The 27,028-nt window shown below is 46.2% G+C and overlaps 2 protein-coding genes across 2 annotated transcripts; one reads left to right on the top strand and one right to left on the bottom strand.

Annotated features, from left to right (window-relative positions):
* The first annotated feature begins 568 nt into the window (after nt 1-568).
* On the top strand, nt 569-21,914 carry ncoa3 (nuclear receptor coactivator 3). The gene is made up of 22 exons (XM_047024968.1): nt 569-673; nt 12,419-12,523; nt 12,733-12,893; nt 14,331-14,431; nt 14,629-14,803; nt 14,918-15,109; nt 15,240-15,326; nt 15,434-15,577; nt 15,770-15,917; nt 16,373-16,911; nt 17,136-18,172; nt 18,264-18,390; nt 18,476-18,703; nt 18,847-19,059; nt 19,183-19,300; nt 19,395-19,566; nt 19,668-19,997; nt 20,152-20,337; nt 20,473-20,707; nt 20,833-21,022; nt 21,135-21,318; nt 21,480-21,914. Exons 2-22 carry the CDS (start codon nt 12,438-12,440, stop codon nt 21,489-21,491), a joined length of 4,665 nt encoding a protein of 1,554 aa, XP_046880924.1. The 5' UTR covers nt 569-673; nt 12,419-12,437; the 3' UTR covers nt 21,492-21,914.
* Nucleotides 21,915-25,052: 3,138 nt separating this feature from the next.
* id1 (inhibitor of DNA binding 1, HLH protein) lies at nt 25,053-26,314 on the bottom strand. Its single transcript, XM_047025226.1, has 2 exons — nt 25,803-26,314; nt 25,053-25,583 (listed from the first exon to the last, which is right to left on the bottom strand). Exons 1-2 carry the CDS (start codon nt 26,160-26,162, stop codon nt 25,548-25,550), a joined length of 396 nt encoding a protein of 131 aa, XP_046881182.1. The 5' UTR covers nt 26,163-26,314; the 3' UTR covers nt 25,053-25,547.
* Nucleotides 26,315-27,028: the final 714 nt, after the last annotated feature.

The following is a 27,028-nucleotide window of genomic DNA, read 5'->3' as shown; positions in this document are numbered from 1 at the left end:
GAGAAAATGCAGGCATGACTGGGAATGCATTTGAATCATGTGTTCCAATAATCCTGCTCAAAATATTTAATCAGTCTACCATGTTATCTACATTGAGCAATTGTATCTGTATGGATGATTCCCTTATGGCTATGAAATGCACATGAAAGGAGTCCAGTAATGTTGGCCATATCAAAGATAATATCAGTCATAGTAAAGGTAGCGTGTGCAAAAACAAGATGAGTATATCTACATTAAATTAAACGTTGTAACCTACTTATTGTATCTGTCAGAAATGTTATAAACCTAATGTAATACTCTTTAATGGTATGTACTATTGTAGTCGTACTCCATCAAGTTTTATATTAACCATACATTATTAATATGTCCCCTTACTGACCGTGTCATACGCAAAAGGACTATATATATTGTTGAACGCTGTACATTTCTCAGTTTTTGGTAATCTTGTGCCTGTAGTCTATGTGTACAGCGCCACAACCAACTGCTATGGGATGGAAGAGCAACACGACTACATTACCCAGAACGCAATTCGGTTTATTACACATTGGCCTCTTGCGCTTTTAGGAGTGTTTCCCAGAGTCCCATTTAAACAAATACAGTACTGAAGATGGCGGAGAGTTAATGGGGGCAAAAAGAAACTGGTGTAGCATACTAAATGAATGCATGGAAACGGGTGAGTTATCTAAAACTTGGACAATTATTATTTGCCGAAACCTCTTATGTATACCACGATGGAAATTATACGTGGCATTTCCTTGGACTGGTGTTGTAAGCGTTACTTAAAACCACTGTAATACAGCTAACCCACCTTGTGGTTCCGCGCGTGCCTCTTCCTTTATTTTGGAGTGTATTTCAAAGTATGTTGATGGTGCTAGAGTGTATGGCACTTCGGTTGCTGATGTGCAGTCCAGGTTTGGACATCAGCTCTATTGCTGTAAAGTTTGACATAGGGTAAATGTGGCTACTCGGAAACAGTTCTGTCTCGAGAGGCTACGTCTCTAGTTTTTTTTGTTAGTTTGCGAACGTGCGTTAACTTTTTATTTTAGTGAGTTTAATGCAGACATTAGTAAAAAAAAAAATACAGCATCTACCATTGTATCCCGATGTGTAGCCCGTTGTGCTAAATATCTTTTTACATTGCATAGCTTCTTTAAACCGTGTGTTGATGTGATACAATTGCAAATGAAACTGCATTGGTAACATACACTTGCACTGGTTGGCTTGAGCTAGACAGCGACTCGGTACGCGTGCCATAGACAGAATCTACACATTTGCTATTATTTATGGCTCACCCGTGGTAGGTTAAGTGGCTAAATGTACGGTGGATACAATGACCCACCACCACCAAGCACCAGCCCACAGCAAATAAGCGAGCTCGACCAAGACATAACTATTTTAAGAGTTGCGAGTTCAAAACATATTAGACGCCAATTGTTCATGCGAATGGGTAGAATATGGCGTGTGGTTCTAACTCTCACTCTGCGTGTTGGGAAGGAAGGTGTTGTTCACAATATGAGCCATGATCCATATGTCACCGAGATCACCCCTTGATAAACCTTGTTTGCATGCCGTGGGTTTATTGAGATAGCAATGGAACGTTCGTTGAGAACTTGTTCAGTCTCTGTGTAGACAACATGTGAGTTGAGTCATGCCATTTGAATTTAAATGTTTAGTGGTAGGTGTGCGGCATGGGTCAATATATTGCTGTCATATATGAACCTAGGAGTTTGAGGGCAGAATATAAGTCACACTTAAACACAACGCAGAAGTCTAACTTTGTTGTATTTCAAAGTTCCATGTGAAAAAATAAACATGTAGTCACCTGAGAAATCCTAATAATATCTGGGATCTCAGCCATAATCAAATAAAGTAGTATGTTTAGTTTGGTTAATGGGTTGTTGGGCTGTGACAGGCAACTGAACTGTTCTTTAGAGGCTTATCAAATACCCTCCATTGCTGTCTTGGTCTCTGTTTGTTGTATCTGTAGGTGTTTGAGGGTGTAAGTGCAGATGCGCAGATTCTTGGCAAACAGAGCCCCCTCTCCCATCCCCCTTTCTCTATTCCTTTATCTGTTCTTCTCCTTTCTCTCTCACACTGGGTGTCAGGCTGTGTTAACAATGAATCAATCTTTGGGGGATTCTTTGACTGCAGATGGGGTAAAGAAGTGACTTGGATGCTGGGCTTTGTCCATGTGTCGCTGTGTTCTTTAACTTATTAACTTATCACTTTTTCTTATGGGAGTGAGCACAACTGTTTTGTCTGTGTTTTTGTGTCAGTGTTATTAGCCACCAGACCTGTAAAGCTATTTGTTTGATTTCATGTTTGTCCTAAATCATCCGAAACCCCAAAATATTGTGTTTTCCCATGTCTCACCACTTGAAAGTTTAGCCACTTTCATACCGTTTTTGTAAACAAGGACAATCTGTAATAGGGATACATGGATGCCTGATCACCTTTTGAACCCCTATCTTTGTCAAGCTGCATTTTTGTTCTATTGATGTTTGAATAGATGGCATTCTTTAAGCATGTCATCAGTGCTGTATGTATATGAGATAGAGGGAATGCGTAGGGCAAAACATTTGGTTTTGTTACGTCTTTCTTTCGATGGTCATGAGATAAGAGAAAGGTATTCGTGTGGCAGATTAATGAAAATAGGTCTTGGCTAAGGGAGAGCTGAGCTGAAAGGAAGGTTGATTGTTTTTCAAACTGAAATATGATTCTGTGCCAAACCATGCACCTTTTGGTTGGACATGAGGTGGACAGGGGGCTGGACTTAGATAAAGCTAGCAGGCACCTTTTTTCAAATGAATAATGGATCTAGAACTTAGTCTCCCAGAAATATCATGTTGTACTAGTATTCTTTTTTCTTTTAAATGTGTAAAGCATGGTCCATGTCTCTATGACAACACGGTCCTGCGTGTGAAGCTCAAGGTCAGTCATGTGATCATAGTAAACTTTGTGCCGTTAGGGTGCACGTGTCATAAACCTGAGGAGACAGAAGTCCAACAGGTTCTGAACTTGACGGGAGAGGTACTTTGCCACTGATAAAATATTCAGGATTACATTCTTTTAGAAAGAGAGAGTAAAAGCAGACGAGTAAGAAGTAGGGTGCAAAGGAACTGGTTTGTTTACATCTCCTCAGTTCATGTAGTAAGCAGACAGGATATAATTGCATTTACAAATACAATTCTCTCATTCGCCTTTTCTTCAACTCTAAGGTAATACTCAATAGCAGGAGTAGTTCAGCCATATGTGAACCATACACACTTGAGCCAAACGGGCAGCCTGAAGTAATCATTGCACCCAATTCCAATTTATAACTAGCAAGACTTTGGAACAGTTAGCTCTCTGTGCTCACTGCTAGTTGGATGAAGGAAGGAATGGTTTATTAGAGCAAGGGGCCAGTTCCCCAACCCCCACCTCCTCTTTCACTTTCTCTCCCTTGGCTGAAGAATGCTCATAAAAGGGGTTCACCTGAACAAGCCAACGGGAGGGCAACTCCTTCACTTGGATTTGTTACCATTGTAAAATGTTAGCAAGATCTTGTTTGTGTTTTGTTTAGGGCCTCCTTTTATAAAGTTAGGCAGGGAAAAAAAGGAAAAAAGGGGGAAAAAATGTTTGGTTCGTGAGTTAAACGTTGCCAGATGCTTTCTCTGTCAGTCAGGGAGTGAACATTGGGGGGGGGAGGGGGGGGGAGACCATGCCAGTTGTGGATGAACTTCTCAACTGTTACAGAGCCACCTTGCTTTCATTCTGTGCTGCTCTCCTCCCTTCTTCTTGCCCACCCCCTTCCTGCCCTGTGATTGCCCTGCCTCCACCCCTCCACATCTCAGAGGAAAGTTTAGTCTTGAGTGACACAGTATTTTAGTCTTAAGAGACCTGGTCTGTTCTGACTCAACTAGCGAGCAGACCCTGATTTACTACAGTCTGCCTAATTTGTTGTCATCTTAATTTTTCTGTAATATCTTATGCAGAGTGTGGCTGGCCATAAACATGTTTTTGGTTATGTTTGTGTGTGTGTGTGGGGTGGGTATTTCATGGCTCCAGAGTCTCATATTAGCATAGTCAAGAAATGCTGTAAACTGGCATGCAGAACTACCAAATACTAAGCACCGTGACACCACTGCATCCCTGCTTCTCACTTGCCATGTTCGTCTGTGAGTTGAACAACAGTACTCCTCATACTGTTGTTCACAGTAGAGCAATTCAGGACATTTGGCAACAGTCTACAGGCACCTTGACATTCCAAATTGTTTTCTCTTTAGTTCGCAAGTGAGGTTCTAAATGGCTCAGCTATTATTTTAGAAAGTAATGCAGTTGAATGTCTTAATATCATCAATAAGTTAGTAGAGCATTAACGCTCTTGCTCTGTTCATCAAACCATATGAAGGAATACACTGATGTCCAGACAGTTCAATGACAGGCCTTTTTATGCAATTAAAGGCCTATTGGACTGTTTTAAATAGCTTGTAATCATCTTCCAGAGCATTCAATGCTGGGAAGTGACTTTTCAGCTATGTACTAATGCACTTCGTAATCATCCAAGTTGCAGATACTCCTACATACTGGTAGTAAGGTAAAGTGCATCTGCAGTGAGTGTAACACTGCATAAAAGTGGTGCTGGCCTGCAGTTCCCTGATGTGGCTCCTGTTGCTTGGTTCCGAGGGTCCTGATTAGCAGTACAAGGTTAATCACGCTGCACATAATGCAGTCTGGAGCGCCAGAGAGGCAAAATCAACTCCACATTTGGATTAACAAAGTGGTATGTGTGTGCGTGTGGATTAAAATCGAGGTGTGTGTGGGGAGCAAGCTCCGGCTATGAGAGGATGCACGGGTATTCTGCTCCCAGCATGGTAGCTCCTCCTTCCATGTATCTCTCCTTTTCAAAATGGGGCTTTGTGACCCTGGATCCAGCCTGTCCTCATAAGTCATTTAAACACGCTTTTAATAGTGTTACCCAGAATCTGGGTGGCATGTGGTGTGATAGACGCAGGAAGTTTCAGGGTGTATCGGGGAGAGGAAGAGAACATTCCTCCTGAAGTCGGAATGTTAGTGTTATTGAGCTTTCTTCATGAGCTCTGTTTTTAGCTGTGAGAAATTGCACACTTGAACTTAAAAATCCATCTTTTCCATTCTGTTAAAGCTGATTTTACAAACCCCATTAGATTGCCTTAATTCTATATATTTAACTGAATCACACTTTTAAGAGGCAGTCATATAAAACTTAGGTTCTAAGGAAAACATCTGATAATTGAGCCTACTTTTGTGAGGAGCAGTGCTGATGTGATGAGGGGTTATTTAATTTAAATATTATTTTAAAGTTTTGCTAGAAATGCAGTCTTCTTGCATTTCTTAACACAAGAAATTAGCTTGCTGGAAAAAAGGAGTTATTGAAAAAAGGAAGGCCGTTGGGGGAGCAGCATTGAAACTGGCGTCAGACTCTCTTGACTGGAATTCTTTGCTGGGGTCATAGTTCAGCTGCTGCAGTGTAGTGCTGTGATTGGCTGAGGAAAGGTGAAATTAAAACCACAGTAAACTTTTGACCCTGCAGGAGCTCTGTAGGAACGCCCAGCTCTGGCGTGGAACAGAGCCCGCTCTCTTCCTGTGTTTACGCCAGCGATCCAGGAGGAGGGAACAGGAGAGAGAGAGAGGGGAGGGAAATCTGTAAAAATGCACTGTGGCTTGAAAATGAAGGATGGCTTTTCAGCTGAGGAGCACAGCTCTTAGATGAATGGAATTGAGGATTGTTTGTGTAATAGGTTTGAATTGATCAGTTAAAAAATATATATATTCTCAAGTCGAGAATCAACTTGAGATGCCATTACCTTTTATATGTTTCTTGTTTCTGATATGTTTAGTGTTTTCTGAAGGGGTAGAATGGAGGCAGACAAATAAAAGGCTGTTTGGTCATTGATTAATGAGCCAATTTACATAATATTATCAGCGTGTGATCACAGGCTCACACTTTGCATCATCCCCTGCCTTGGTCTTCTCTCGTCTGCAAGATGTTGTTTGTGTTTGTGTGTGGTTTTGTGTAACAAATCATATCCTGCCAGCACTGTCCTTCGGATCATGTTGTTATGGGGGCAACAGTGGTGTGTATGTGTGTGTGCATGCGTTCAGTGTGTGCCTGCGTGGGTCCTGTCTTTCGTGTCTCTGTTCTTTGTCTGTGCTAATGATGGATAGCAGTTACTCCTGCAGAACTCTTCTTTTCTCCCTACTCTGCCCACACGCACCCCCACCCACACACACACACACACAGACGCGCGCACACACTCACCCGCACACACAAACACACACACACAGTAGAATCTGTCATCTCTTTGTCTTCACATCCATTTATTTTCTCTGGTTCTCCTCCACTCTGCATTTTTTTGGCGAGAAATAGCCGATGCCAGAGGAGGACACAGCAACTTGAGAGAAATGTCAGTGTCAAAACTAGAAGTAGTTAATAACAATACCGTGTTTATTATCTTAAGGAGAATATTTAGGCAGCATGTAAGGGTCTTCCAGCAGGATTGCCATAGGAGTACAGTCACAGTTCTACACTACACTCAGGAGTCTAGTCAGGATAGTCATTCCTTGGACTGCAGACAGCAGGGAAAAAAACATTATTTTTCTCTCTCCAAATGCTTTTCTTAAGTAAGGGCTTCACTGGAATTTGAAGCTGCCACTGTGCTTCAGGATGGATAATAGAGGCTTTCTTAGACTTTTACTGCTCAGCTTTTTAGAAGTCTACACATGTACACACATGCTTAGCATATGTCTTCTGTCCTGCACTTCAGACTGTTGTCCTTTGGCTGTCTCTGTCTCATCAATATGTTTTCTATCTCACTCTCTTTTTAGTGGAATTGCACCTCATCTTTTCAATTGTGGCTGAACATTGTCAGCCCAGCTAAACCTGGCTACAACCTAGCATAGAATCTGACACCAGCCCTGAAGGGTGTTGACGGCTAACTTGTCTGAGCTGCTATTGTCCTGAAACTTTCAAATAGCTTCAAGTGTGCTCTGTGGGAGGTGTGGCTCTTCTGTGAAGAAAACAGGAAGTAATTTTGGCCTTTTGTTTCCTATTGCACTTGATGTCTGAACACCAGTAGATGCTTCTTTGTGTCTTGTCTAATTTCTGTATACTGAAATTAGATATAAACTATAGGGGTGAGGTGTATGGCTAACTGATGGATTGGTCAAAAGCAATGAATAGGCCTTATAGGCCACTTGCTTTCAGTGACTGTTTTAAGACAGTTTTAGTTGTTTCATCTCTTACCTCTCCTTTCCCGTAAGCGGGGGAAGCCTTGTTGTAAAGGGATAGCCAGTAGTGTAGTCTGTGTGTCAGAGGGTTTCATTTTGTGAGAGAATGTGTCTGTGATCTTTGTTTTGGGCGGGACATGTTTGTTATTTGGCCTGCTTTCCCAGAGCTCAGATTACTGGCTTTATTTCAGGCTCTGCTGGAATGTCCTCGCTATTCTGGTCCTGACTCACTGACTTTACAACTCCACAGCTCCTGTTCCTCCTCCTCTACACTTTTCTTCCTCTTATGTTCCTTCTATCCTCTTTTGCACCCCCTCCATATTATTGTTGTTGTTGTTGTTGTTTGCATTTTTTTTTTCTGTGTCAGGATCTCACTTTAGTGTGTAATTTCTATTTCACCCACAAGTATATTGAGCAAATTTGCCCACAGTTGGATTTGTTGAAAAGTGGAATGAAAACGACTTGTTGTAAATGGTTAACTAGAGGAAGGACACAATCTACCTTAGTCTCTCTCTCTGTCTGTTTCTGTCTCTCTTTTCATTATTCAGCTTTAGCTCAGTGCTGCCAGGATGTGTGTGTGTGTGTGGCAGGATGACCTACAGGCATACACACTGATGAGCCAAAACATTATTACCACTCACTGTGAAGTGAATAAAGTTACAGAAAATGTTCATGATGGTTACGGGAGGAATGTGTCCCAACAGTGCATCCCTCCCTGCTGCATGACGGGTTGCGTAGCCGTGGATGACCCTGTCAGAACTGGACATAGGAGCAGTGGAAGGAGGATGCATGGTCCGATGAGTCCTGTTTTCTTTAACATCACGTGGTTGGCTGTGTACTTTTGGGGTGTTTACCTGGGGTAGTGGTGGCACCAGGATGCACTGTGGGAAGACGAGAAGTCGGTGGAGGGAGTGTGGTGCTCTATGCAGTGTCCTTCTGGGAAACCCTGGGTCCAGCCTTTCATGTGGATGTGACTTTGACATGTGGCACCTACCTAAACCCAGTTTTAGGTCAGATACACCCTTACATGGCAGTGGTGTTCCCTGATGCAGTGTTTCCCACAGATTAGAAATCTAATTGTGGCAGGGAGGGGTGGGAGTTGTCAGACCGGGGGGGGGGGTCGTAATAATTCCTTTGTTAATAATTAGTTACACAATAATTTGTTACATTACATATTAATCCAAAATGATTCACACCTTCACAAAATTAACAACAACTAACATATCATTTCTGTATTATGCATGTAGCAACGCTAGTGCTAAACAACTATTTAACTGGTCGGCTCCATGACGCCGGGTAAGTAGCTAGCTCTTGAGACTTCTCACCAAAAAAACGAAGGGGAAACTTCGAGTACTGTAAGTCGCTCTGGATAAGAGCGTCTGCTAAATGAGTAAATGCAAATGTGAGTAAGGTACCTAGCGAAAAGTAGCCTCAACTTTCCTCGACTTTTAGCTACGGCACTAATGCTGAAGGCTCGCTGATATAGCTGTCGGTCTCACTAGAACGGCATATGTATGCATTGTTGCATACATATGCTGTATGCATATGTGAGAAAGACGCATGAGTGACAGAGAGACGGAGGGAGAGCAGGGGAAAGGAAATGCAGCTGAACGAATACGCTGCATGTTTTAACCTAAATAGCGATAAAAAAAAATGTTTTACGAAACGCAATGTGTGGTTGATTCTGTGGCGCACCGCCACAAATTAGTCTATGTGTGGGAAACACTGCTGATGGCAGTGACCTCTTTCAGCAGGATCATGCACCCTGCCACACTGCACGTTATTCAGGAGGGGTTCCATGAACAGGATGGAGTTTTCAAGGTGTTTGCTTGGCCACCAAATTCCCAAGATCTTCTTAATGTGATTGAACATCTGTGGGATGTGCTGGACCAACAAGGCTGAAACACTGCGGCACAGCCTCGCACCTTACAGGACTTGAAGGCTCTGTGACGTTTGAGGTCAAAGATAGCATAGAGCTCCTTCAGGGGTCTTTTAGAGTCTCTGCCTCAGTGGGTCGGTGCCGTTTTGGCAGCACACGTTGGTCCAACTGCACCTGAGGCAGGTGGTCTTAATGTTTTGATTCATCAGTGTACATCTACATATCAGCAATCGTGTGTGTGTGTGTGCGTGAAAACAGGAGATCAACCTATGAATAGTGAGTGTGTTATCTGAGGATAAGTAGGAAATCTGGTGGCTATTAGCAGCATGAGAGTGTTCAGCTGATCAAAATGAGGTGGGATAGGAGCAGGAACACAGAATATGCAAATATGGTGGATTGGTGGCCACATTTCCAGGAAGAGGAAGTAGTGACGCAAAAGGGGACAGCATGAGCGGACACAAACAGGATGCCATCTTCTGTGCCATCCTGCTTATTTTTTTTGAAATATCTTTCCGATGAAGTTAGATTAAATTTAGATTAGATTTGAACAGGTCAGTAAACAGTTTATGAAGTCTAGCTATAGTGTAAGGCTAGACTACGGTTGGTAGTGTGGCCAAGTGTGTGAACTGGTGGATTTCCAGATGTGTTGGCACTCAGTCATTAACCAACCCATTGTCTTTGTCTGTCAGCTCATTGTGGAGGGACTTGCTTCTGGAACAGTATTCTGCAAATGTTTCAATCACTTCAAATGTAGCTGTTTACCTGACAGGGTACAACAACAAACCTTTCCCATCTCTGGGCAAGTTTCACATAGTCAGAAGTGGCTGGTTCTGGAACATTTGCATAATGCCAGGCCTGTCATGACTCATCTAAGTTGGGCTGCTGTTCAAAGCGCATCTCAAAGGGAAGTTGAGTGTTTTTTGGTTATCTTCCAGTTTTAGGTGCTCTTGGCTGACTTACTAAAATGTTTGTCAACTCTTGGTAGAAGTCAAGTTTGATGAAGACATAATTAAATGGATCACCGGGAATATCTGTGTTCGATTCCAAGGCAGCCATATTTATGACTATGTCCTAGCAATGATTAGCAGCCTATTTGTGAGCAATGCAAATCCCAAAAGGAAACCTTTACCTGTTATAGCCTACTCACAAACCTTAGTCTCGCTCATTCCTTCTCCTCAAATAGAATGTAGAGATGACAGTTCCTCAGGCTGGTACCTTGTTCTGCCTCAGTCCTTACCGTCTCAACTGCACTCATCACCCCTGTGTTTGTCTGTTGCGGAATGTGAAGCTGAACGAGGTTTGATGTCACCCTCTCTCCTGCTGCTAATGTGAACAGGCAGAGGAAGAGGGAGGGAGAGAGAGACGTAAAGAGGGAGAGATGGGGGAAGAGACACGGGGGGGGAAAAGAGATGAGGAGAAGGGAGAATGAGAGAGCAAAGCAGACAGAGGGAGAGAGAGCAGTTAAAAGAGAGAGAGAGCGAGGAGTGTTGAAAATGAGACTGACGGAGAGCTTGCAGTGGAGATTAATGGCCATGAGCGAGTCGGAGAGTTTGTGTTCTGGTCGTCTGCACGTCCATGCCTGCAGTTAGGAGACGAAAATAAGTACTCCCATCCGCTCTGCACTTTTCCACTCTGGAACGATGAGCTCATCAGGGCCTAACAGGAGTGTTTGTATGTGCACACTTCAGAGTTTATGAAAGAGAGTGCATTTCCCGACCAGAATCTAGTCTGTGTCTTCCTAACCCTTTTCTAAATGTTGTTTTGGGGGCAATATGCGTCAAAGCATGTCTTCTTTTTTTTCGTATTTTTTTTTACCGTAGAATAGACTTTATGACTTGAACAATCAACTGGGATGGGAAGGGAAAGAGCAGTGACCTTCGAAGCTGCCGGCAGTGGTTTCCTGTGGCCTGAGACCTAAAGGGGTCACAGATGGGACAAGGCCAGAACAGGAAACCAAGGGCAGGGTCTCGACACTGCAGCAAGAAGGGGCTGGAGGGGAGGAGGTGTGTGTGGAGCAGATGTGTGGGACACCGGAGCAGATATACACTATTGAGAAGTGAGATGAGTGAATTAGGTAAGAGAAGAATGGGATAAAGCAAAGCATTTATGTCTCACAGTAGTACAGTGGCTTCTGGGTAAAAAAAACAACAACAAAATGCATGCCTTGTCTGAGACGATGCCGAACTTCACAATTGTACATCTGTACATAACGAGGCATCGTATGGTTCGGCCCGGGCCCCTGTGGTGTTCATCTTTGATGGACAGGATGACAAAGGAGGGTTTGTGACAATGGAGCCTGTACAAAGGAAAATAAGATGCTCACAGAAATGCTCCACTTACTTAGTATTCCTAAAAGCCATGGGCCTGGTATAGACATGCATGGTACAGAGTCAGCCTTTGGATAACCGGTTCAACAAGATTCACACCTTCTCTGTGCCAGTAGCTACATGCCTGAGCATGTTAGCGTTCAGAGAGCGCGCTATGTGTGTGTGTGTGTCTGTGTGTGCTTTGTTGTCGGAGTAGTAGCAGGAGCAGGGAGGCAGGCAGGCAGGCAGCTTTAGCAGCCAGCTGAACGCCGAATGACCCATTCCCCCCGAGGCTCTAAATCACTACATCATCATCAGTCTCTCCTCACTCTGGAACAGATGAGATCTCCCTCCCATTGGAGCCGTGCGTAACCACGGGGCCCTACCAAGGCTCCGTCTGAAGCTTCAGTTTTGGGGTTGGATTAAAATGAGGGGGTCTTATCTAACTAAGGTCAGAAGTCGTGAATGCTTGGTTATAACATTCAGAAATAGAATATTCTAGGAAAGGGTACACGTATATGTATACTGTAGCCTACTCATACGCTTATTCTCCCTTCATTCTTTTGTTGTTAACTTGTCACTTATATTACTGTAGCACGTTTTGTACATGTTTATCCTGGGCTTGAACTGTATCTGACCAAAGAAAATTCCATAGGTATGGACCAACAAACCTGTTTCAGATTCTGATGTCATCGACTGTAGAATTTAAACTAATCAGGGAGTCACCAGGAATGTTGTTCAGCAATAACGGTCAGTTGCTGATCAGATGTCTTGGTCTTTTCAGTCATGGTACAGCTGCCTTGTTAGCTAACTCGGCTATATTGACTATTTAGTAGTAGTACAACATTTAAGGTGTCTCTAAAGATGTCAGACGGATTTTTGTGATGTATCCACTTTCAATGTGTGCTGAAACTGGATAGCGGTCCATTTCCTCTTCCTGGAAACTGCGGTTGCTTGTCTAAACAGTGTCTGTGTGTCACCCTAGGTGCTGATATGCGCTGAGGATGAGTGGAGTAGGGGAGAACACGCTGGAGTCACTGGGCGCCGACCGGAAACGCAAAGTTTCCACCTGTGACACGCCAGGCCTGGGGTGAGTCGTCACGTTGGCGTGGGAGCTCTATGGAGACCGTCTGTCTGCACTGATTGTCCCTGTCCCTCTGCCTGTTCCCGAGCCGTGTCCTCTCCCTTGAGCGATGCCAGGATCTGGACTTGGCCGCAAACGGCTCGTTTAAAAAAAGGGGGGTGGGGGGGTGCAAACAGGGGTTGCCATGGTGACGTGTCTGACGATGTCCCTTGCAGGTGTGACAAGCGCCGGAGGGAGCAGGAGAGCAAGTACATCGAGGAGCTGGCGGAGCTGATCTCGGCCAACCTCAGCAGCATCGACAGCTTCAACGTGAAGCCCGACAAGTGTGCCATCCTCAAGGAGACGGTGCGGCAGATCCGACAGATCAAGGAGCAGGGTGAGTAGGATCCCCCTGCACGATCACCCTCCCACTGACTGGCTCGGTTTTCTCACTGGAGGGTCGCTGCCTTCGGATCACATGGGGAAACGTAATGGCGCGTGTCGAGGGGTTTCTGGTTCTATTTGCTGACTAGAAGCATGCAGTCAGGCAGTGCTTCCGTGTTCAGGGCAGGTCACGGCCAGGCTGCGCCGCCTGCCCTTGGCCTGGCTGTTTGCGTAGACGAGGGTGGCGGAACAGCAGTAATTGAGCTGTAGCTGTGCCAGGAAGGAGGGGGTGTAGGCGAGGGGCGTTCCAGCTCAAGGCTGTATACGGCTGGCCAGCCTCATCTGCTCCAGGAAGAGTGATGACACTTTAAGAGGATGGACCGCTGGGCGACATCCTGACATCAGGGATCCATCCTGAAAATCGCAACCCGGTACCCCTATACTTGCGTTACCTCTCCATGACACTATCTAAAATGGATGTGTAGATAAAAAGATGGTATGGATTCTACCTGGCCTTCTAATGTGGATGCATGCTGCTCCTGTTGTATTGCTACTGACATGTCTGCACTTTTCACAGAGGCTATCTGGGGGTAAGGGGAGATGGAGGGTACAGAGGTATCTGGAATCCGCCCAATGGGCCACAGCTGGATGATGCTTTTGCTCCAAGGGCTGTGCAGCCACGTTGCCATAGCTACAGGAAGTGAATGAGGAGGCTCTCAAGCACCTATATTCTCCCTCTTCTTCCTTTCTCCTCCTCCTTTACTCCTTCGGTGTTTCCCCAGCGTCCCTTTGTTCTCATACGACACAGGGAGCCGTCTGACAGTCACTGCTCTTTTCAGTTGGAAGAAGTTGAATTGAATTTTCTTCCTGCCCGATATTAAATGTGATTCAAACCTCATTCAAAATGGAGTAGGATTTTAGTATTGAAAAAGAATGCCATGCTGCCACCTGGTGGTGATTCTGAGTATCGTTGCCTTTTATTCATGTAGTGGTGGCTTGTATCCAAAGTGACTTAAATGCAGTGCACATAGATAGAACAGCAGAAATTCCAGGATCAGAAATGCTAGTTGTGACAGGATTTCAGTAGGCAGAGTCAAGGAATAGTCTGTATTTACCAGGCACAGTGCAAAGTAACGTCTCAACTACAATATTACATTTGATTATTATTATTATTAATAATAATGATAGATTTTATTTAAGGCACCTTTCTTGGCACTCAAGGACACCGTACAGGGGTACACAAGACATTAAAAGCAGCAAAATTACCGCTGATTACCTTTAAGTGATACATAATTGTGTTAAACTAATATTTTATCGAGCTTTTTTGTAATTTTATTGAATAAAAGTTTTTTTGGTTTTGTTTTAGTTTTCTCTAGAAACGCATGACTGAATGTGATTTTCAGAGTGTCTGTTGTGTACTGATAGATGTTTTGGGGTCTTTGTTGTTTAGGAAAGAGCTCTTGCAGTGATGATGATGTCCAGAAGGCAGACGTGTCCTCTACGGGCCCCGGGGTCATCGACAAGGACCATCTGGGGCCGCTGCTACTACAGGTTAGCCTGGGGACAATACCGGGGTCAAAGGGCAATCAAATTAGGCTGACTTCCTTATGTTGGGACATGTAGTCTTCAGTGGGTTACATGTAGGCCACATTTTTAAATGGGCTTTTAATGTGTGGTTTGGTAAAGGTCATTTTCGGTGTAGGTAATAAGCTTGAGTTAATCTGTCCTTCTTTTCTACATGCTTCCAGGCCCTGGATGGGTTTCTGTTTGTGGTGAACTGGGAGGGCAGCATCGTGTTTGTATCTGACAACGTGACCCAGTACCTGCAGTACAAACAGGAGGAGCTCATCAACACCAACGTCTACAACATCCTCCACGAGCAAGACAGGGAGGAGCTGCACAAAAACCTGCCCAAGACCAACGGTGAGACACACCTAATTACACACGCACACACACACACACACATACACACACTCTTTCATTTCCACCTATTCTAGAAGTAGCTAATGAAAGGCTTCTCCTCCACTTCTGGTCCAGTTCCCAATGGGGGGTCGTGGGGCGGCGAGGCCCCGCGGCAGAAAAGCCACACCTTCAACTGCCGCATGCTGGTGAAGTACGGTCACGGGCAGAGCCATGGGCCGTCAGAGGAGGGGCCCAGGGGCCAGCGCTACGAGACCATGCAGTGTTTTGCCCTCACTCAGCCCCGGGCCATGATGGAGGAGGGCGAAGGTACGGAGACAAACAACTCTGAACATTCACTTTCTTCAAACGATTTAGGGATCAAACCGTCATACTCAATACTGCGTCGGAGATATTTTCTTTGCCGAGGAGCACTGACTAGACTTTTGTGTGTTCTCAGACCTGCAGTCGTGCATGATCTGCGTGGCTCGGAGGATCACGGCTGTGGAGAGGACAGAGAGGTTCAGTACTCGCCATGAGATCTCAGGTAACGCCGCCCTGCCGCCAGCACCGCCCCACAGGCACACAGTCTGGAGCTGGAGCCAAACTGAGCCAGCTTCCCCCTGACGTCCCCGTGTGTCGTCCCGCTCCTAGGGAAGCTGATAGAGATTGAGCAGCAGGGTTCCCTCCACACCACCATGCGGCCCGGATGGGAGGACCTGGTCAGGCGCTGTATGCAGATGTTCCTCCATCGCAGCGAGGGCCAGCCCTGGTCCTACAAGCGCCACTACCAGGAGGGTACGGTGCTTTTTTAGACACGGTGTCCTCTCTGGTTCTCTACTACAATATTAGCTTGTCTAAAATACCTCCATCTTTTCTGTGTAGACCTATACTGGGAACATTCAAATGAAAAACAGATGTATGTATATTAGTGGTTGGTTTGATATGTGTGTGAATCTGAACAGACTTGTTCGTCTCTGTCTCCTCCAGCCTTCCTTCACGGTCATGCAGAGACGCCGCTCTACCGCTTCTCCCTGTCTGACGGCACCCCGGTCACGGCTCAGACCAAGAGCGACCTCTGCCGCAACCCCAACTCCAGCGAGCCGCCCACCTTCCTCTCCACTCACCTGCTACAGAGGTGAGCCCACACAGCTCCTCCACCACACAGCTCCTCCACCACACAGCTCCACCACACAGCTCAACCACACAGCTCCTCCACCACACAGCTCCACCACACAGCTCCTCCACCACACAGCTCCACCACACAGCTCCTCCACCACACAGCTCCACCACACAGCTCCTCCACCACACAGCTCCTCCACCACACAGCTCCTCCACCACACAGCTCCTCCACCACACAGCTCCACCACCACACAGCTCCTCCACCACACAGCTCCTCCACCACACAGCTCCTCCACCACACAGCTCCTCCACCACACAGCTCCACCACCACACAGCTCCTCCACCACACAGCTCCACCACACAGGCCCACCACACAGCCACACCAAGAGGACTAATGACATGCTTTTAAGTTTGCCGTTGTGATTACGTTTATAGAATAGCGTTTATAGAATATTTTTTGCCTGGTTTTAGGGAGCCAAATGGATTTCGCAACAACCAGGGGGTGGGCATGAGGCCCCAGGCCATGGGGGTCAACAACCCTAATGCCCAGTCCAACATGGGCCCCTCTGGAGGCATGCCTATGGGCATGAACAGGGGCTATGCCATGGGTGAACAAGGCCACATGGGACAGAGAGGGGCTCCCCCTTATGGAGGAGGCAACAGGATGAATCAGATGAGCCCAATGCACCAGATGAATCCAATGCATCAGATGAATCAGATGAATAACATTAATCAGATGAATAACATGAGTCAGATGAATTCCATGAATCAAATGAACTCGATGCATCCAATGAACTCTCAGATGAACTCCATGAGTCCAATGAATCAGATGAGCCACCATGGCATGCACCACCAGCAGCATCAAGGTCAGTTCCACGGAGGGGGCTATGGACTGGGGATGAACAGTCCCACCCAGAGCAGCCCAGGGATGAACGCCCCCCAGCACATCATGGGCTCTCCCAGGGTCAGAGGCAGCCCCAAAACAGGAGCCGGGCCCTTCTCACCTGGAGGTAGGCTCTTTGAAAACGTCCTCGTATCACACACACTGTCATTCTAGAATGTCCAAACACTTGATCCTGTTAAATGTAAACCAAAATTAAAGTAGTTGCTTTCAAATAAGTGAATAACTTACTTGTTCATAACTTAAACTGGCTTGTTTACGTAAAATGAAATCCTTTTTATAATATAATAACGTTGTGTTGTTCCATTGTGTGCTTGCACGTGTGTTTTTCAGGCATGCATTCTCCCATGAGTTCCAGTCACCCAGGTGGTTCAGGGTCGGGGGGCTCAGGGGGGAGCACCACCTTCTCCAGTAGCTCCCTCAACGCTCTGCAGGCCATCAGTGAGGGGGTGGGCACCTCCCTGCCCTCCTCGCTCCCCTCAGCTCTCACCTCGCCTCCACTACACAAGCCCGACAGCTCCCCTAGCATAAACTCCACTCAGCAGAACCAGAGCCAGGTCCAGTCCCAGGGTGGGCCTTGTAAGCCAGGACCCTTAGCCCACTCGGACTCTAAGAGCCCAGGCAGCTCCCTGGGCAGTGCTGGGGAGCAGCTTTCTCAACAGCACCCGCACACCCCGACCACAGAGGGGCCAGACAAGCCCGACAGCCAGGCCGGCAGAGAGGGGGCTCAGCCCGGGGGCGAGCCGAGCCGGCGCGTCCCTGACGCCAAGAGCCACAAGAAGCTCCTGCAGCTCCTCACCTCCCCAACAGACGAGCTGGTGCAGCCTAACCCCACCCCTGGCTCAGGCTCCATCCCCATGGGGGCTGAGGGGAAGGATGGGCTGGCCTGTGTCACCAGCCCCTCCTCCACAGGCGTGTCCTCTTCCACCAATGGGGTTTGTCCCCAGGGCCTGGGGGTTGCGGTGTCTTCCACAGGGGCAGCGGGAAACTTCGCCAACCAGTCCTTGCAGGAGAAACACAAGATCCTCCACAAGCTGCTGCAGAATGGCAACACCCCAGATGAGGTGGCCCGCATCACGGCAGAAGCCACGGGGAAGGCTCCCCTGGGCCAGGAGGCTGGAGGGCTGGAGGCTGGGACGGGAGGGTCCAGGGGGGCTGATGTGAAGCAGGAGCAGCACAGCCCCAAGAAGGAGAAGACCCACGCCCTCCTCCACTACCTCCTCAACAAAGACGACTCGAAAGATGGCTCTGAGGTCAAGCCAAAGCTGGAGGAGCTGGAGGGGAGGGGCCTCCAAGGAGCAGGCTCAGGCATCACCTCCTCCGACCCCCACTTCCTGGAGGGGAAGGTCAAAACCGAACCACCTGATGAGGTAGGGATATGTAAAAAACAAACATTGTTTTGTTTTACTTATTGTATAAAGTGTACTATGTAGATCTGCTAACAAACTCTCCTTCTTTCAGTTGGAAACCCTGGAGACCATCCTGGGGCGCCCTAGGAACCCCAGCTCAGGGTTCTATCCCGAGCCAGACGCCAGAGCAGGAAAGGAAGTGGGCACCAAGCTGGGGAACACCCCAGACAGTCTGCATGGTACACAGATTAACAGCCAGCAAACTACACACCCTAGTTCCTGTTTATGCTTGCCTGCTGTTAATCCCTGTCTGGTCTGTTCCAGATGGGGAGAGAGGTCCCATGGGCCCAGGCCAGAGAGGAGCCTATCAAAGAGCTCTCTCTGTGGATGCCAAGCCTGTGGGCGGGGCAGGAACCGGTCTGGCAGGGAGGAGGAACGTTCCTTGTCCCACTCTGGTCAAACTGGAGAACATGGAGAGCCCCGTCCGACCTGGCATGACCAACGGTTTCCCTGGAGGCGTGGGTCTGTGTCCACCACGGGGCGGCGCCACAAGTAACTTGTTATTAACTTCCTTCCAATGACACACTGCCTAAATGGAGGGTGTTGAGTGTTTTGATGGGTTTGTTTCGGTCTAGTCTTGATGGAGGCCAGGGAACGGCACAGACACCTCTCCTCCTTTCTGTGTGTCCCCTCAGGAGGCATGGGTAGAGGCATGGGGATGCCACAGCGCTCCCCCATGGCAGGGCCAGGGGACTGGGGGATGTCCAGGTCCAGTGCCAGTCCTTTGGGGCCCCAAGGGCACCCCGCCATGGGCCGCCCCGGTATGGTTGGAGGGCCCATGATGAACAGGTCCAACAGTGTTCCTGCCAACCCCCGATCTATTCTGCAGCAGCAGCTCATGGAAATGGGTACGTAGAGCTGGTGTTGGTGTGTTTATTTTAGTGTCATCACGGGGTCACTAGCGTTTTGTGTATTTTCAAGTCTTCAGCACCGAATGTGTATACTGATTATGTATGATCATTGCCCTGTAGGTTCCAATGAGGTCAACATGGTTATGAGTCCCTTCGGTGGGCAGGGGCCCCCGCCCCATTCACCTTCCTGGCCCGACAGTTCAGGGGGCATGGACAGACCACAGAGCAACACCAGCAGGTAGACGAACCCTGTTCATGTTCACGTACAGAAAGATCCCCTCACCGTCTGACACGGGGGAGTTCCCTAACCCGTCTGTGCTGCTGTGTGCCAGGGGCCATGTTGGGAACCCCCTGGATGAGCTGCTAGTGCCCCCCTCCACCAGCGAGGGGCAGAGTGACGAGCGGGCGCTGCTGGACCAGCTCGACTGTCTGCTCAACAACGCTGATGTCATCGCCCTGGAGGAGATTGACCGCGCCCTGGGCATCCCAGACCTCGTGGGCCAGGTGACATACTAAAAAGCGGCGACTATAAAAAGACGACACTGGGTCGTCAAATCCATAGTGAACATGCTGGGTCTCCTGCTGAATGTCCTGTCCCTCCCCAGACCTCCCCAGGCCCGGAGCAGCGCCAGCGGCCCCCCTCAGAGTCCTTCCCTGGGCCAGACTCCTCCGTAGGGATGGAGCAGAAGGCCATGTATAGTCAGGGCTACCCCGGCCCCCCCTCCATGGGCATGCAGCCTGCCTATGGCGGAAACCCCATGCAGGGCCAGTCCCCTGCAGGCTTTAACCCTATGATGAACCAGATGGGCCAGCCTGGGGGCTTTCCAGGCATGGGTGGCATGGGTCACCCTCGATCCAACATGATGAGGCCTCGCATGATAACTGCCACCAAGCCTCTCAGACAGCATCTACAGCAGAGGCTGCACGGACAGCAGGTATACGCACACACACACACACACACACAAATACTCACACATGCACACCGCAGGAGGGGGTGCATGCACTGTATAGATGGCGCACAAGCATTTAATCGGATGGATTTTCACTAGAGGATACATTGTAGATGACATAGTTCCTTCTCCCTTGCAGTTTATGAACCAAACCCGTCAAGGCATGCCAATCAAGATGGAAAACAACCCAGGAGGGAACCCTGCCATGAGGCCTGGCATGCAGCCTGGCATACAGCCTGGTATGCAGCCTGGCATGCAGCCTGGCATGCAGCCTGGCATACAGCCTGGAATGCAGCCTGGAATGCAGCCTGGAATGGCTGGCCAGGTGGGCACCTAATACACCCTTCCTATGTGCATTATGATATCACTGTGTGGTACAGTGGCAGGCATCACAGCATAACATTTTACTGGTGAACTCTTGGCATGTACTTTAACATGTTGGGTGTGTTTCCCCCCCCAGCCGGGCTTCCTGAATGCCCAGATGATGGCTCAGCGTAACCGGGAGATGCACATGAGGAGGCAGAGGATAATGATGCTCATGCACCAGCAGCAGCAGCAGCAGCAGCAGCAGGGGGCAGCAGCGGGCTTCAGCCCTCCTCCCAATGTGACAGCTCCAACAGGCATGGATAGCCCCATGGCAGGACCCCCCATAAACCAGCCAGGGCAGCAGACTTTCAACTATGGAGCCAACTATGGTGAGCTGAGCTCCCCTTCCAGCGTCATTAACAAGGCTAATGGTGTATTTGATAATTACCTCCGAAGTTTGGTTTTGTGTTGGATGCTAATTCATGCTGTCTCATCTCCATGGCTGTGCTTATAGGAATGAACCAGCAGGGGGAACCCTCTTTTATGAGCACAGGCAACAGCCAGCCCAACACCATGATGCCAGGCAGAATGGGAGGGCCTCAGAATCCTATGATACAAGGCATGCAGGGGAATCCCCAGGGTGCCAATATGTACCAGTCTGCTGACATGAAGAGTTGGGCACACGGCGGTGTGCCGAGAAACAAGTAAGTTTGATTAGCACCAAGCACTACTGTATACACTAACTCAGTGACTGAACCATGTGACTGTCGATGGCTTGGCAAATGTTGAAAATAATGTTGCTTCTGTGTGTCTCAGTTCATACCCCCAGCAGCAGTTCTCCCAGCAGGGAAACCAGGGCCAGTTTGGATCCATGATGATGAATGGTTCTATGGGCACTCCAGGACCAGTTAGTGGGGCTGGAGGACAAATGGGCCAGATGCAGGGGCAAATGGGCATGAACTCCATGGGAATGGGCCGAATGCCTATGGGAACTGATCAGGTAACCTATCGATCAGATTAACTACTGAAAAATGAATCATTTTGAGCACTCTGAATAGCTAATGATTGTTATGAAGCTGCCAAATATTGTAGATAACTTTTTATCATCCCATCGACGGCTATTGTTTCATTAATTTCAACCCCACGTTCTGTGTTTTGCAGAAGTATTGCTGAGAAAGTGTGCCAGCAGTGAAAGCTCTCACCAAGGAGGCAGCAGAGACTGGGCATCTCCAGAAGTGAGAGCTGCAGCCAGGAGACAGCCAGGAGACAGCCAGGAGACAGCCAGGAGACAGCCAGGAGACAGCCAGGAGACAGCCAGGAGACAGCCAGGAGACAGCCAGGAGACAGCCAGGCCCTGGGAGAGCACACAGCCCAGGACCTGCTCCTCACCTTCGACCTGTGTAGAGGACATCCACTCAAAACATGCCACCACAGGGACAAGGCTTGGGACTAACCCATGAATCCCCCCTTCATGCATCATGTTTACCTCTGGACTGATCGATCACATGGAGAGGCCCTTCTTTCCCTGCCTGTGTGTGTGAGTGAGAGTGAGAGTGAGAGTGAGAGTGAGAGTGAGAGTGAGAGTGAGAGAGAGAGAGAGAGAGAGAGAGAGAGAGAGAGAGAGAGAGAGAGAGAGAGAGAGAGAGAGAGAGAGAGAGAGAGAGAGAGAGAGAGAGAGAGAGAGAGAGAGAGAGAGAGAGAGAGAGAGAGAGAGAGAGAGCGAGCCCTGGACATATTTGTGCAGTTACAGCATTACTGCTGAGAGGTGGAATCATGGTACAACTAAGTATAGCTGCACTTTACCAGATGGCTTCTATGTAAAAGGATTGTTGCAATATTTCTATTCTTTACAGCCTTATTAGAGATTTGATGCCTTTATTGATGCATTTCAATGCGTTTATTTTATCCTTTGAATGCGCCTCATTTTAACAGAAATCATTGGAAACCCTTAGCACAGGTTATTTCTATATTATGCAGATTTAAGCAATACATCTCGCCTCTTTGCTTCATACTGAACCTGAGCATTATAACCCCATAACAAGCAGATGGTACTGCAGTATTAGATCACAGGCAAAGATTTCCTGTGACTCGTATGTGAATTGGAATTGTAAATATGCTTCAATTGTATTGTAAATGCTTTTTATAGATAACTTCTTTTTGCACAGACTATACAACTAGGTCATATTCTAACTGTCTCATAGGTCAATACTGTTTTGGAGTTTCTTTGAACTTCTTAAACAAATGTTGCAGGTGTGTGGGTCTCCCCTTGTGTTTGTGGTAACTCTGCATATATATGCTTTTTGGGAAGGGGTGGATATAATAATGCATTTCTCTTTGAATAGGCACTTTCTAATGAGTATCTGACGGTATACGCTTTCTAATTATCAAAGATTTTGATGGTGGTGATGATTGAAACGAACTCATTTAGGACAGTTGTGTGTGTGAGAGAGGGAGATTGGGTGTGTAGGCATTTGTGGGTGTTACTAGCACATAGCAAACAGAATGATTTTTAAGTTATCGACAGGGGAGTCGCTTCCCTCAATAGCTTTTGCAAAAGCTTTTTTCTTTTCTTTTTTTTTCTTTGACTGTTATTCTTGACTCAGAGAAATTGACCCTACATGCGCAGTCCAAAGATATTTTTCTAGTTATTTGCTGTATAGTTTTCAAGGATGTACAGTAGGTGTACGTTTTTGTCTGTTTAATGTATGCTGATAAATTTCAGTCATAAATTTTGGATTGGGCACACCAGTTTTACACATATGACAGGGAAATCTAACTGCAAGTTTAAATATCAATATGGTTGAACCGTGCGTTCAGCTGTTGTAGAAGAATAACTATGGAATGAAAATCTGTTTAGACATATCAATATATCTCTTGCATTTTTAAAGAAAAGATTGATTTGTGTCCAGTTTGATTTTATTTGGAAATTTAATGTGTTTTATTTTATTATAATTTTTACATCAAAACGTTTCAGCTAGTTATTCAGTATCTTCCCCCACTATTTGTTCTTTTTTGAGTTGTGGAAAGAAGTGTTCTTTCATTTTACAGGATGTATATTACATACGCTTTCTTGATGTCTATATCGTTGTAAATACAAATTTCTATTTAAACACTTATGACTTCAACTGTTTTGATTCCATCACACATGATGTATTTAATCATTTTGCCAATTTCCACATTTGTTTCCTTTTTCAGTATGAAAAATCAGTCTAATCAATTTCTGCAGTGACTCTTAGGTTTGTGTCATGAGATACTGTTAACAGAAGGTGGCGCACTTCGCTGCAGCTTTTCGCTATGTGTGGCTATATTAGATCGAGCCATCTTTGACGTTATTAAACGGTAACATAAGTGTTTTATGACAATAGTGTTGATCAATTGATACATGAGTTTTTTCTGTCCTCTGATTGTAATGAGAATCCTGCAAATCCTTGTGAAAAACTGCTTCCCTCCTAATGACCACATTCATGCACTAATCAGACAGACTGAAGGGCACCAAGTCGGGCCACCTTCACACAGACAGACATATCGTTCCAGAAGCGCTATGGTATTCTGTTTTGGGGAATTTGGGGGGAACAATTCCAAATAAAACAAGTTACTTGTGGAATGGTATGCCTGTGCAACGGCCTAAAAGTCAAATGTGTTGCTATCAAAATACCCATCCAGTCCACAATTTTGAACGATAATTTGGAAAATGTTGCCATTCTCTGAAAATGTTACTTTACGGAAAATAAAAGGGCTTAATTGTAGCTTCGGCCTAATCATTAGACGCAACATAATTGACAAAGTCTAGAATGTATTTCCATACACAAAATAGTAAAACATGGCATATATATCGCACAAGTGATTCGTTCTTCGGTTGAGTAAGTTTATAACCGCGTGTAAAAAAAACTTAATAAAATAGTAGGCATAAGTTTATATCTACTGTACTGTGTGGGAATTCTATAACAGAGAGTAAGACTCTTTCTTGGCAGCCTTCCCGGCCCATCTGCGGCCTGGCTCGTGGATTACTGTTTGTTAATGTTTCAATCAGCTGTGTGTTGAGGAATGTGGAGCTATTTAACCTGAACTTCCCCAGGTGTGCCGAGGCGCCGCTCAGTCTGGGCCCCGCCGCCCTCCCCTGCCCTTGGCACAAAGCTATCACACAAACACAATCACACACTGGCCGTGCCTCAGAACGCCGGGGCTGCAGCTGTGCGCATCGCACCGCAGGGAAATGGGAAAAACATTGCACCAGGGAGACAGAATAAATCTTAAAACGAATTGCCTTCCAAACTGATTTAACCCATGGTTTGCCAAAGACAAACGTCGTAGAGGATTTGTTTAGAAAGTGACTGAAACAACACGATTGACTGACACTTTTATAAGAATGTTCAGCCTTATATAGGCTACATTAATTGGGACGATTTAAATAATAGTAGGCTACGTGTTTGTCTGAAATGATTATAAATCTTCTCTATTTTGTTCTCTGAATCACTATCAATTATCAAAGACTGGTCTGAACAGTTTCGAGATAAGCTACCCCATGAATGGCTACCCCATAGAAATGTAATATGTTAACACCCGTTGACTATCCTACTGGTTAAACATGCCAGCGACTGTCATGTCACTAATTAAGGGTTTTAAACTGTTTGTGTATGGTGAAAATTACTTTGATGTATAGCCTTGTATAGGTCATTATTCAGACTGTAGCCTACTTCATCAAGTCTAGGCCTACTAAAATAGTAAAAGGCAGTGTTCAAAATAATTGTCTTGTTTTAATAAAAACACCAATAAAGTACATTGTAAGAAAACAATATCTTTCACATAATGTGGCATTGTAATATACAATACAGTTTGTCGCTCAGGAATCTGAGAAATGTATTTTTTTCTTTAACAAAATTTCGAAATTTCTACATGTTTTACAGAATACAAAAACTTGACAGAAATGTTAACTTTCTTAAGAAACTCTACAAGCAACAAGCAAAGCTGGTTGCACTGGTAGCCTATCTGCCATGGTCCCCGGCTAACCCAGTCTATTTTGGACATCACTCGTCTCCAAGCCACCTCTGGTAAATCGAAGGCCTGGAATGACAGTTCCTCTTCACCAGAGCATGTCCATTGAATGCATTTTCTAGTATGGGAGTCTGCAACTTCCCTACTCAGTTCAAGGTTTTGACGTGGTCGAATGGCCCATCAGGTAACCTGAAGTTGGTGCTCGCTATGGAATGATGGGGGAGATGTTCCCTTGGTTTAACGGCACATTATTCTGTCATCCGAACATCCACTCTGCAAAGGAAAAGGGAAAACTTGTTAGATCAGTTTACCCTCGGTAGAATAGTCAAGAGAAAACACGTTGAGCGCAAACAATTTACAGGACTTTACACACGTATACAACCAACTCACATCTACTGACTAATAAGAGTTCATACAGTGATGATAACAACATGAGCGGGACACTGTTGCTAATTATACAATGAATACATAACAGGTATGTAGGCAATTTACCTCAGAGATGCTGGCAAGTTCTGCATTCAGAGTGGTCAGTGGCGTGCGTGGCATGCTGTTCCCCAAATGCTGGCGACTTTTCTCAGGCTCGTCCAACTCAACCTGCAGATCCCAGATGTAGTCTATGACGTGCTGGAGAATCTCCACCTTGCTTGCCTTTTTGTTTGTGGGCAGTGTGGGTACAAGCTCTTTCAGTTTGCTGTAGCAGCTATTCATATCTTGCAGGAAGACGGTCATCTGCTCGTCCAGCAGCGGGATCTTGCACTTAGAGATGGCTAGGCTCTGGTCAGACAGGCATCGCACCATGTCCTCGCCGCCAACCTTGCTCTTCAATGCGCAGGTAGATCCGACCACTTTCATTTTGATGCAGAAGATGTAGTTTCCAACGAAAAAGATTGCTGTGCGTAAAATATAGACTTAAGGTTGCCTCTTAGTTGTCTTCGCTGATTATTTTAAGTTACTTGCAGCGGAATGTTGACAGTTCCTCAACAGCAACGTGACTCTACCTCCTCAGCTTTATACAAGACTCGGGACTTGGGGGCGTTTCCGAAAAATTCCTGTTTGCCGAAAGAAGCCAATGACATGGTTGCATTTGCACTAGAAGGATGGTTCACAACTGTTCTTTTAACCAATAGGAACACCAAGCTGGTTATCAGGATTTACAATCTGTTTGGGGGATGGCGTTACAAATGGAAACAAATGTGTGTCTTTTACGGGTGATATGTGGGAATCCAGCTGTCCATGGCTTGGGGACTCTGCAGGTGTAGAGTGCCCGGGGACAGTCAGGGGCTGGTGTGTGTATGGGTATGAGCTGTGTGAATGTGTGTGGGATGAGAGGACATGAATAGAATGAATGGTTAATGATAATAACCATAGCGCCCTAGATTTGCCGCATACCATTATAAATGGCACCACAGATGTAAATGACAATGGATTAAAAAAAAAATAAGGAATGCAATTAGAATGGATAATTACGGGGCTGGGTAACCTCCATTCATAGTGATTCTTATTCAAGTTAATATTTGAAGAACATCAGTTCATTTAAGGAAAATCACGATAAGCAAGTTTCGCATATCAAAATAAGTCAGAAGAAATAGTTTAACATGAGAAATTGCAGCGGGAAAAAAATGTATACTTAAGATTTTATTTTCAGATTAATGACAGACATGTCATATATTCTAGCCTAAATGTCTGTTTCAGAAAGGCCAAATCAAAAGTTTTGTTTA

Source organism: Hypomesus transpacificus, chromosome 9, assembly GCF_021917145.1.
Source record: "Hypomesus transpacificus isolate Combined female chromosome 9, fHypTra1, whole genome shotgun sequence".
Classification (NCBI taxonomy): Eukaryota; Metazoa; Chordata; class Actinopteri; order Osmeriformes; family Osmeridae; genus Hypomesus; species Hypomesus transpacificus.
The sequence above is the reverse complement of the archived record's forward strand: the minus strand, read 5'-3'. Positions and strand labels throughout refer to the sequence as shown.